General features: G+C 47.6%; 1 protein-coding gene across 1 annotated transcript in view; it reads left to right on the top strand.

The window, feature by feature from the left end:
- The window catches only part of URM1 (ubiquitin related modifier 1), a 202111-nt gene extending 191164 nt beyond the window's left edge, over positions 1-10947 (top strand). The window contains exon 5 of the mRNA XM_069609142.1: positions 9481-10947. Within this exon, the coding sequence (XP_069465243.1) occupies positions 9481-9549 (69 nt within the window). The 3' untranslated portion in view covers positions 9550-10947. The remainder of the gene's footprint in view (positions 1-9480) is intronic.
- The last annotated feature ends 1582 nt before the right edge of the window (positions 10948-12529 follow it).

Raw genomic sequence — 12529 nt, 5'->3', positions numbered from 1 at the left:
GTCAACAGTGGCCGGTCACCCGCATCCACCAATCCAACACACCACTGCCGGCAAGACTCCGAAGGGTGTCGCACGGCCGACATTTCCGGACAGCACGACACCTCCCGCACTCCGTCCAAACAAAAACAAGCACCATCACCTATAAAAAATCTATAGAGCCCGTACTGCCGTAGAGTAAAGCACCCATTATCCGAGCCCACATCAATCCTACGCTCGAGCGAAAAACCGTTACAGCATATTTGAAACATTAATAACGCTCTGATACCTAAACAAACCAATTCCCATCTAACAAATTCAGGAAGAAATGAATCAATAAAGAAAAGTAACCTTACATCTTCACAGCTTCATACATCATGCATCACATCAATCTGCAATACTATTATCCAAGTTTAAGCCCCCAGCCCTCAGCCACTTTTCAGCTTCAGCTGGATCCTCTGTGGTTTTGACACCTGATCCAAAAAATATCTTCAGTGTCGCTGGTTTCACCAGCAGAGTTTTAATCCCCTTTTCTTGTGCCAAAGCTTTTGCACTTTTGAACGCCTTCCTCATTTCCACTATTTCCTTAGGGAAATCTGGATAGATCGCCAATTGATCTCCATTTAGCAGAAGTTTTCCTTTTTCTCTCGCAGCCTTTAAAATCATTTCCTTTGCACTCACTCTGGACATCACCATGATGATCTGTCTTGGTTTTCCGGCCTGGACCAGCTTACCAGCTCTAAAGGAGTAATCCATGTCCATTTCTTTTAGGATGTTGTTACCCAAAGTTGCCTCCAGTACTCCTCTGACTCTGTGATCGAGGTTTTTGTCCAAAGCAGTCTTCACTCACACCCAGCAAGCGCAAGTTCAAGTTCCTTTGATCAGCCTCCAACATCAGGTTCCTCCTCTTCAAATCAGAAACTTCATATCTCAACTCCTTGTAGGCCCTATAACTCCCTGCAACCTCTGTGGCCAAGGTTGTATTTTCTGCTTCCACTTTGGTGACTCTATTCTCCAGGTGACCGACTTGAGAGGACAATTCACTGAGGGTAAACTTCATTTCCTTCACATCCTGGGCAATCTGGAGAAGCAGTGCATACATGTCACCATTCTCTGAACTCTCACCCATCTTCTCCCCTTGTTTAGCTTTTTTGGAATTGGGGTTGTCAGGGATCTCAATCTTCTTCTTTGATATCAGCGCAGGATTCATTTTTCTCAATTTCCAATATTATTATTATCCATAGGCTGGGAGGGAGCAGGAGCAGTTGGTTTAAGCTGCTGCCTTGTTCACCAACATTCCAGAATCCACTACGCATCACGTTGATGGAGACCGCAGCTGTCCGGGTCCGATCGACACCCCTGTGGGGTCCAGGTGAGCGTAACAGTAGTCCCCAAGCACCCACAAAGGAATGTCCGCACACTGTATCGGTTAAAACACAGTCTTTATATAATTAATATTCAAAGTTATGTACACTATCACAATAACTCACTTTGTGCTCAGAAAATCAACAATGGTTAATATATACAGTTCTACAGTGGCATCACAAATATTATCAGATCTCATTAAAGTGCATCAACTATACTGTCAGAATGTCACACAGATCAATAAAGAGGAAACCAGCAGTAGAGGGGGGAAGGAAAGCAAGACCGTTGAACAGTTGGCAGAATACTGGTCGCTACCGTTAAACACAGCTCTGTGTGGAGATCCCCCCCACCTGGGCAACCTGTAGAATAAAGATACAAGCCCAGTCCATATATTGTTCACAATAGACTTCCCAATAGTTCTGTAACCCCAAAGTACCAGGCGTTGTAGCGTTCCTCGGTGGGGAATCGACGGACCTTCTTGAGTGCCCTCACTTTAAGGCAGGAGTCACGGGTCGTCGAATGTCTGACGGAGAACAGGGTGAGCTACGACGGTGAAGTGGCAGCTTCGTTCCTAGCGGTGCTCGTTGATGGGGAAGCGTAAACGTCCTCCAAGGAAGAGGCGTGCGGGGCACCTCGGTGTCGATAGTTCTGGACCGCAAAGAGTTTGAAGAACTGTGGCCCAGCAAGGGCGTCGAGTCGTCGCGTCTCTGTGGTCTTTGGGTGGCGGGAAACCCACCGGCGGATGCTCCTCGGCACGTCGACGGTCAGGCCTTCTCCAGCAGGATACAGCGGTGACGATGCGGACGAGAGCGTCCTTGGATCAAATGAAGTTCTTAGGCAAACGGGAGCACGACGGCTCCAGTCGGCGACGGCGGTTGTTGACAGTGGCGGACAACAGTCCGGGTGCTTCTCCTTGGTATTCTCGCGGCTGTCACCGTCTCGGGTCGGTAGCCTGTTGAAGGTCCGTCTACCAGGGAGCTTTGGCAAAGATCAGCTGGTGCACGATGGTCCCTCGTAGCTCAGGAAGAGGGCGCCTTACCAGGTCCTCTCTGGGTCAGTCCTTGGAGACACAGCAGTTTTCAGATTGTGAAGTAGAGCAGCAGCAATTCTTCTCGTCCAGCAGGGCTTCAAGGTCAAGCTTCAGTTTCACTCCAGTTTCTCGCCGTAGTGGACCTCCGCTTCTGAACACGAATTCTAGCAGTGAGAGGCCCCCAGATATACTAGTTCATCTCCCATTCTTTCTGCTGGGTCACACTCCAGCAACCAATCGGTCAGAGGGGCATTCATGCAGGCAGCCAGCCAATCGGGTGCATAGTGCATTCAGGCCATTCGATTTTCTCCAGACACTCACAACAAGTTATGTGTATTGGGACAAGTACCCAGCCATTCAACACTCCACACTGCATTCATACCAGTTTCGGGCAGGGCTGTCTCAGTCATTGTGTCAAACACCAGATACTAGACACCCACAACACAGAATGTGTATTTGTCACACACTCCATTCACCCAGGTCCCACCCACAGGCGTTCCCACAACATAGTCATTGGGAAGGCTCCAGCCAGTCTGGCCTGGACTTCACAACAACACCCAATATATGGAACTTCCACACAACAGCCAGTCAGGGGGAAGGGACAGAGTCAGGGCTTCCCAGGACTTTGGGAAAACAAGGTAACAGGCAATAGAAAGCAAGAGGCCACAGAGGCCATCTTGTTTCCTATCAGGAATCAACTGATTCCAATGACAGGGCCTGGGTATCCCAAAATGGAGGACACTGAGAGCACCTGTTAAATTCAGCATGGAGCTGCCACCAGCCCACACCCTGCCCTGTGGGCCACACACAGGTGCCCAAAAACATACACTAGGGGCACAGGGTTGTACCCCCACCCATGGGTGCCATAAGGGTATCCCATGGGTCTGTACACCAAACCAAAAGATAGAGCTGCACCGCCAGGAGTCCCAAATTAACTCCTGCGCGGAAAACCCGTCAGAACACACAATAAAAAGCAGTAAAGGACAAGGATACGGAGGCCCTGTCCCTCTGATGCATTTCCAGCATCACAACGTCCATGTAATCACAAAAAAAAAAAAAATTCAATGGGAAAAGGCAAAAAGTGTAGGGATCTCATAAGCAGAATCCCCAAAATGGAATTCTGTCCTAACACGTGGCTCTCTACAAACCTGTGAGGACGTTATTCCCCTATTGTGGCGTAGCGGCACCACCAGTCGTGGTGGTCTGGCTTGTCTGCAAAAGGTCCATGTGTCGGATTCCTGCAGATCTTGTCAGCGAGTGCGGAGGGCCCTGTTAGCCTCAACCCTGCCCGAGTCTCTCCAGCATGTTGGCCTCTAGCGCATTGTCGCCAGGTGTCCCTTTGCTTGGACACCTCCTTTCTCTTCTCTTATAACCCTCCTTGTTTGTCCTCCAAGCTCTGCTTCTCTCCTCCTCCCTCTCCCCAGTTTTCTCTCATCTTCTGGTTCACCTCATGATCCTCCTTTTCTGATTTCCTACCTCCATGTTTATTTCCTGGCTGCTCCTCCCGCCTGCCTCCTTCCCTTATTCTTGTCCTCCACCACCCCCTGAGTTATTTTCTCTTCCTCCCTCTGGTAGCTTCTCTTGCTCACCCGCTCCTCTCATCTCACTCTTCTTCACATCCTCTCTACTTCCACCTCCTCCTCCTCCTCGATTGTTTTTTCTTCTCCTCCAACCGCCTTGATGCACCTCCATGCCATCTCCTCTCCAATTCTGAACTCCCACACTCTGCCAAAAACTCTTTCCCCTTTCATAGGTTGGGGGAATCCACCTGCTTTCAGGGAAATGGTCTTGCTACATTCAGCTGGGGTTTTGTTTTAGGCAGGCCTTCTGATTCGTTGGCCCGCCGTAGGACTATGAAAAGGCCAGCTACTTCAGTTTCTTCATATGGAGCGGCTTGGGTGTGTGGCACAAGTTATTAACCTTGCAGGCTGCTGTTTTAGATTACTTTCGTTCATGAACCGGGTTGCTTCGTTGCTGCTGGCCTCCGTCCTTCTCACATGCATGCCTTCTAGTGCAGAGCCACTCTCTGTAGGACTCTGAGATAAGCTGAAAAGTGGCTGTGTGGGAGGGTGCAGAACAGAGTCTCCTTCCTGGCTCTGCACAGTGACTGGTCCTAGAATTGCTGCAGGAAGATGGAAGTGTCGAGATGTTACACTTCCTTCCAGGGGTTCCATTGGCCTTAAGTGTAGCAGGCTTCTTTTGGGGAGGCCTGGGTGGTTTCCACAGTAATATATTTCCTTCTCACCACTATGGGCCTTTACCAGAGCCATATCTGCTAAGGGTTTCAAAAGGCCTCAGCTTGGGTCCACTCTTTCTTCTTGGGTTGTGTAGGCGTCCATTGACCACTCCCAGAATGCCAGGGAAACTTTGGGGTTGGCCTTTGAGGATAACCTTTGGGTCTTTTTTGTCGCTCTCTCCATTCCTTAAAGGGATAGTCCAGTAAAACATTTTATTTAAAAAATAGATAGGCAATATAAAAAAAATAATACTAGCACTATTTTTTTTTTTAAACTTCCTATGGAAAATTTTGAGCTATTCAAGCTCAAAATTCGCAAAAGCAAGCACATGGGCGCATCCATTTTGTGAAATGGATGCCCGCCTGTGCTGGCTTTTGCTTTTGCGGCACTAATGAAGGAAAAGCTAGCCAGCTGTAGTAAACAAAAGCTACCGCTGGGGTTTTTTTCCTTCATTGGTGCCGGGACTCGGAGGACGTGGACCGGAGACCAGAGCAGGAAAGCTGCAGCTGAATCTCGGTAAGTGCTATTTATTTTTTTTTAAAAATAAGCACTAGCTGCGTTTTTTTTTCTAAGTTTTCTGCCTAAATCTGCTTCCCCATTTGGGGCTCTCGGGCTCCCCTGGGGGAGCACCGGAGACCCAAAGTGATAGTCACAGCAGGCAGAAACACAACATGGTTGTGTTTGAAAACGCTGCGGTTTTCCTTTCCGAGTTTCTCAGGCTCCTCCGAGTCGGAGGAGCCTGAGAAACTTGGAAAGAAAAACTGCAGCGTTTTCAAACACAACTTTGTATTTATGTTTGCGGTCGCTTCAAAAGCAACCGCAAACATAAATACAACATTTTTAAAGCTGTGGTTTTATTTCTAAGTTTTCCGGGCTCCTCCAGCCTGGAAAACCTAGAAAGAAAAACGCAGCTAGTGCTTATTTTTTTAAAAAAATAAATAGCACTTACCGAGATTCAGCTGCAGCTTTCCTGCTCTGGTCTCCGGTCCCCGTCCTCCGCGTACAGCACTAATGAAGGGAAAGCCAACCAGCGGTAGCTTTTGTTTACTACAGCTGGCTGGCTTTTCCTTCATTAGTGCTGCAAAGCAAAAGCCAGCACAGGAGGGCATCCATTTCACAAAATGGATGCGCCCATGTGCTTGCTTTTGCGAATTTTGAGCTTGAATAGCTCAAAATTTTCCATAGGAAGTTTAAAAAAAAATAGTGCTTGTATTATTTTTTTATATTGCCTATCTATTTTTTAAATACATTTTTTTACTGGACTATCCCTTTAAGGTTTGCTGAATTTAGGTGTTCTGGGTCTGAGGAGTCCTGGCTTCACACCTTTTGAGAGTTTGGGAACCTCAGGATCTCCCTGTACACGTCCTTCTTGGGACAGCTTAATAGGTCGGGCGTGCTACCTGTCCCCATGGTCACCTTGGTCCCATCGATCGGCCGCCACCATGGGACTTGGTCACAGTGGGTAGAAAAGTTGAGGATTTTTCCAAGGGTTGTGAAAGAATACAGAGGAAAGCCCAGTAGTAGGCTGGGGCAGTAGTCCTGGTGAGTGAGTATAGGTGTGGTGATGGAGGGTTTAGTATAATGGTAAGTGAGGAGGGGACAGGTCTTTCTAATGTTAAGCAAGTTGAGTCTGGCTGTGGTGGATGTCAGTGCTAAAATGCTGCTGTTTGAGGCAGCTGTCAAATAAAAACCCCCAAGGATGCAGTCCTTGGGGCATGTAGAGAGTAGGTAAGTGCATGGGGGAGGGAAGAATGGGAGGAGCATTGTGTGCAGTGTAAGGGAAGCGTGGTATCAAAGCAAGACAGACACAAATGATACGTCTAGGACCATCAGATAATAAATAACGCAGTCCTAGTGGAGTCTATCAATACAAGATGGCCTGTGCTAATAAAACCTAATGCCAGACCTTACTGTAATGTAACAAAATGTGTGTGGGAAAAAATGTAAATGCAAAAGGAATAATGTGCACAACTTTAAGAATCATTGTGGCTGAGTCAGCTCTCCCCCTCCACGTTGAACAGCACGGGTAAAGGTGGCCCCCGTAGACAGGATGACATAATCTGACTCAGGTTGTTCAAAATTAAAGGCAGTTCAAAACGTGGATCAAGGCCCGCCTGGCCTTCCACGCTAAAGTCTCTTTTTCCAGCTTCAATATATAGTTCCACAAAAGGTTCACACCAGTCTCTCTCAGTTGGGCTCGGACCGTTTCCAAAACACAAAGTTCACGTGGATCCCCCTCTGTCAGGCTCAGGCCTCATGTAGGTTCCCCTCTGTTGGGGTTAGACCTCATGTAGGTCCCCCTCTTCCGGGCTCAGAAATTTCACCGTTCAACAACACTTGTTGGGGCTCCCTTCCCCAAGCTTTTTACACATCGGGTCACCCTCAGTCAGGCTCAGACCACTTTCTGGATGTCAAAGACTTTCAAATGTGCGTGGCTCCTTTATATACCACCATAGGACCACTTCGACTCAGAATCCAATGTTCAGCTTTTCCTCTCCCCTTCTCTTAGGATTAACTTTGTTCATTTTCACTTTTACAGTTCATTCCCTTCTATCGCCTCAAAAAATGCACCTTTTCACTGAGACTTTTGAGTGGGCTACTCCTTTTCGCCTGACCACTCTGCTACTCTGTATCGCTGATTCCACAGCTGTCTTTATCTTAAAGTTCATTCGCAGGTCTGCCTTTTCGCTAGTCTCATCCACACACGTGCAGCCTTCACTTGCGATATATTTTTGCAAACTTCAATGTTTCTTAGCACACACCAGTCTGTCAGGTCGCCTGCTAACTCACCGGCTGTGTGCGTCTTCCTGCAGTTTTCCCCGAGTCGAGGTTAACACCAGAGGCTTGGCCTCGCCTCCTCAACTCTGCCGTTCACCCAGGAGGGTTGGTGAGGTCCTTGAAGCACAATTAAGTTTTCTTGTTTTCTCCCGGGGTCTCCCTCGTTCAGGCTCGGACCCCTCTTAAAGTTCACAAAATAAATGTCCTTGGACTTCCAGTCCCAGAATCCTTTATTCTGATTTTGCTCCCACTTCGCTAGCTCCCCCTTTTGGCACTCTGGCGGTTTTGGAAGCTGTATGAGTTCATGGGGATTCTTGTTGAGGTCAGGGTCTCGCCACCTGCCCCTCAAATGCGTGGGCTTGCCTGTTTTGCCTAGGGGAGGAGCTCTGGTTTGGGCACTGCCAGGTAACCCCAGCTGCCCCAGGTTTGGCTCCCTGGGGCAGTTACCCTTCCACACTGCAGCCTCCCCTGTATTCACAGGCCCAGCAATTAGGTAGTCCTCCTTCCTCCAGGCCTTCCAGTGTCTCTTCAGCTTGAGTTTTCTCCCTCTGGCTTCCGTGCACCATCCAGCATCCCCAGTTCACTCATTGTGTCTGTGTGCTCTGCCTTTTATAGTGAGGGGGATGCTTAATAGGTCCCAGGTGAGACTGATTGTCAAGGGAGGCCTGATCTTGCCTGTCCTTGTTAAGGGGACAGTCTGTTGTTAAAAGGGAAGAATCTGTCTTATGTGTCTGTGTGTTTCTTTTCAGTGATCTTCATTCTCTCCATCCCTCTCTTCTTCGTCTCAGTGTTGGCATAGAAAAGGGAGCGGGGGGGGTGGATTGGGGATGTCAGTGCTTTCTGGTAATTATGGGAAAAATGGGTTTAACATATCCCATGGAGACTGAGGGGTGTCAGGTAGGGGTGTGTTGGAAAGGTGGTAATATTGCATCTCTCCTGAGGGCATTCCTCCCGCAGTCCCCAAGGACGCCCTGTTCAGGTGATCCTCCTGCACTGGTCCACCCCAGGGTCTGGTTCCAAAGGTGATAGCAATGCCCTTGACACCTGAACAAAAACTCCCTGCAGTCTATCCGTGAGAACTCCCTCGGGTTCTTCACAGCAGGGAGATGAGCTAGATCGCCTCTGTTTTTAAAGGAGGTAAGTACGGGGCATTGCATGGCCATCCAGTGGCAGATGGCTGAGAGGCAGTCAGAGATTTTTGGAGCGAGTTCGGTGGTGAAGCGCTGGCAAAGAGATGTTGGGAGAATCCACAGACTGAAACGTAGGGACTCCGCATGGCATGAATATTGCGTCTGAGGAGGCACCTGGCCATGCTGTTGTAGAGACACACAGGATTCCAGTATCCATTGCAAAATAAATGTTTTTGAAAGATAAACAGGACTACTCCGAGAGTGATTTAAGTGGTCATCTGCTTGCCACTGTTTGGTATCACCCCATGTCAATTCTTGGGGCTTCTTGTTTTCTGCTATTTGGGGTGACGTTGTGTGTTTGGGTCGTTTAGGAGGTTCAATTGGTAGTGGAGTACTTGGTCCAGTCATTCTTGTTGACTTGGAAGGTCTTGATGTTCAGGGATTAGGTGAAAATGCAGTCCAATATGTGCACTTGTGATGGGAGGTTTACTAATTGGGGTAAGACCAGTGTCTTAAGGTGAACTTGGATACAGTGGGTTGGTCTAGCGAGCGTGTCCAGGGGTTGATGTCTCAGAGGATTTATCCAAAGGTCTAAGCCTGCCACAGGAGTTGAGCTGGGGTTGGAATTGTTCTTCAAAAGTGTGCATGTATTCCATTATGTTTGCGATGGTTGAGCTCATGTTCCCTTAACCTGCCATTTGTTTTCTTTCTATTCCCTTCAGCTGTTAATGGTTTGGGTTTTAACCTCTTGAGTTGTTGTTGGCCATGCTCTCATTGGCTTGAGGTCATCATTGGCTGGAACTTGTGCTCTTGATATGTCATTCCAGCTCTTATTGTCTTGCGCTGCCGTTTGCTCATTTTCTGTGCTTTGGGTTTTGTGCTCATGAGCTATTATTGGTTGATACCGTTGTTTTGTTCTTTGAATGGCTTTTAACCCTTTCCTGTTATTGTTCTCTTCTCTCAGGGAGAGCTGGATTACACACTTCAGAACCAAGACAATGTCGTCTTTATTTCCACGTTACATGGAGGTTAAATCCATGGGAGATCCTTGAAGCATAAGAGAAGACTGACGCTTCTGCTGAACCACATTGTGCCAGACTTTTCCTACCACGAGGCATCTCCACCTCTGGCAGCCTTGCCTTCTTCAGCTCTCATGGCTCTGTTCAACCCTGAGACCCACCCTGCCCTCTCGGCTCAACGCACTTGGATGTGTTTGCACCCTGAGAACCATCCGGGCCTCCTGGGCTCAACCTTCTTGCAGGTGTGTCCACCTTGAGAACTGTCCAGCCCTACAGGATTCTACCTAACTGATGACTACACTCATGAAGGACCTACCTGTCTCCTGTGGCTCAACCTAATCTGCTCTTTTTCAACCATGACAGCCCTCGTTTCTCAGAAGCTAATTCTTTCCTATTGGTCTCTGACTTTGAGGCCACTCCTCAACAGCTCACCCAGACCCGATGCCTTTCCATATTGAGTGCACGCCTTCGCATCAAACCATATTCGTCCCTAAAACTGTGCAGACCTAAGGGATATCCTGACTCCAAGGGTCATTCTTCTGTGATGCCCTTCCACCCTGAGACTCATGTTGCCTCCTGGCAGTACTCCTCCTTCTCTGATGGCCTTCCACCCTGAGACCCATCAAGCCTTCAGGCAGTACTCATTCTTCTGTGAGGCCTTCCCATCCTGAGACCCATCTTGTCTCCGGCAGTACTCATTCTTCTGTAATGCCCTCCCACCATGAGACCCATCTTGCCTCCTGGCAGTACTCCTCCTTCTGTGAAGACCTCACACCCTGAGACCCAGCTTGCCTCCAGGCAGTTCTCATTCTTGTGTGACGACCTCCCACCCTGAAACCCATCTTGCCTCCAGGCAGTACTCCTCCTATTCTTCTGTGGTGCCTTCTCACCCTGAGACCCATCTTGCTTCCAGGCAGTACTCCTCCTATTCTTCTGTGGTCCCCTCCCACCCTGAGACCCATCGTGCCTCCAGGTAGCACTCCTTCTCTGATACTCTCCCACCCTGAGACTCATTGTACCTCCAGGCAGTACTCCTTCTGTGATTCCCCCGTTCCAGAGAACTATCTTGCCCCCAGACTATGTCCATTCTTCTTTGGCACCCTACCACCCCGAGGACCTCTTGCCAATGTGCATTCTTTCTTAGACCCCACCTCAAGCATCGCTTGTTTGACCTTGAGCCCTCAAATGCATTCTGGGCCAGAGGTATCATCCTGGATGGAGGTCTTTCCTCCAAATTGTGTTCCCACCTATTTTCCTTCCTGAGATCGCTTTGACCCACCTGCCCAACAGTGGGTGGTATTAGCAAGGCTGGGGTGGGGAATAGACTTTTCTTTCTGTTGGTGTGAATGTGACTATGTAAGTGGTTTGCTGGAAGCTTTGGGATTGTGCATTAAAGCAGATGTGTTTTTGTATTTTGTTTTCTCGCTGTGTTAACAATGGTGGGTTGCATGAGAGGGATTGCAGGAAAGGTTCATATATGTAGGCACTGAAGAATCATTAACACTGTGGGGTAGGGTGGTAGACGGGTGGTGTAGTCTTCTGGTGGGGTGAAGGTTTGAAAGATTGTTGGTGCGGAATGCAGCAACACCTCCTCTCCTGTTAAATGACATCCTGACTTTGGAGACACAGGGAATAGGGAGGGTCATATGAACATTGATCAGCAGAAAAGACTCAACCTGTTTTAAGGGTTGAAGGAGCTTTATTCTTAATTATCACTACATAGAAACTAAATTCATTGACTTGTGCAGAAGTCTAACTTGAATTCCCCTAGCCCAAGATAGTCTTAGTGTTGGCCTTTTTCTCTTCCCCTAAGGTTCTTCAAAACAATGCGCAGCTTGAACCTATAGTGACCACCATATGCTGACGGCTGGCTTTAAGTTCAGATTAGAATCCTCTCGGCCAACGGTGCACAGTGCTTTGGCTGTAAATTCCGGGGGCCTTTGAATCTCTAAGTTTCGTAGTGGTGGTGGTACATTTCTCATTAGAAAATTGAGAAATGTTTTGTCAAACTATTCCAGGGAACAACAGGAATGGGTATGTGAAGTTTGTACAAGGGTACTGTGTGGCATGTATTTGACCAGGCCGTATGGGAAAGGAAAAGGGCTTGGAGTAGGAACCTGCGCACATTCAAAAAATTAGATTTCGTCGGTGAGGAGTAGATATGGAGGAAAGATGCAATATCATATCGCTATTTAATGGTGCAAAGCGAAGGAGAGCAAATGCTTTCAACTTTGGTCTCTCGAAATGCACATTGATAAACCAAGAGCTCAAGCCCCAATTTGTACTCCAGAGGCCAACTGGAAAGAGGAGCTATACAAGAAGTCGGACAGAGATATACAGACTAAGGAGGAGCATCCTTTATGGGAGCTCCACTTTAATGTAGATGACATTGAAAAACGTGTTAATAAGGCCTCCACCTCTCAGGCCTTTCTACCCAATGGTTTAACTAATCAGATCTTAAAGGCGGATAAAGTCCTTTGGTCCCACATCCTTTTTCTCCTTTTTGCAAACATTGTAATTACCAGAGGATGCAAGAATCTTGGAAGATATCAATAATAGTTCTGATATATAAGAATAGCATTTGTGCCGACTCTTCCAACTATAGGCTGATCGCCCTTCTGGACCTTGATAGTAAGATCTTTGGAGCTTTGGAATTACAGGAGTTAGAGCTATGGGCATCTCGTTCCGAAATATTGCAAAAACAGCTAATCAGTTTTAGAAAGGGGATGTATACTGTATGGAAGGCATGGTATTGAAGTAAGACAGATGCAAATGACTATAGTGGTTATTGAACTTTCACATGCAGTTGAAAAACGCATAGCTAAACCTAAATCTATGATGGGAGCAAGCTACGACCATCAAAATATTAATAATGTAGTCCCAGTGGAGTCTCGTCAAAATAAAAAGGCCTATACTAAAAAATAAAATATTGCCAATCCTTACCTCTAAGTTACAAATAGTGTGGGATTGTGTTCATGAAAAAAAAAGAAGTGT

The sequence above is a fragment of the Ambystoma mexicanum genome, chromosome 8 (genome assembly GCF_040938575.1).
Source record: "Ambystoma mexicanum isolate Mex_15411 chromosome 8, UKY_AmexF1_1, whole genome shotgun sequence".
In the NCBI taxonomy this organism is placed as follows: Eukaryota; Metazoa; Chordata; class Amphibia; order Caudata; family Ambystomatidae; genus Ambystoma; species Ambystoma mexicanum.
Note: the sequence above shows the minus strand (reverse complement) of the source record. Positions and strands in the feature narration are given on the sequence as shown.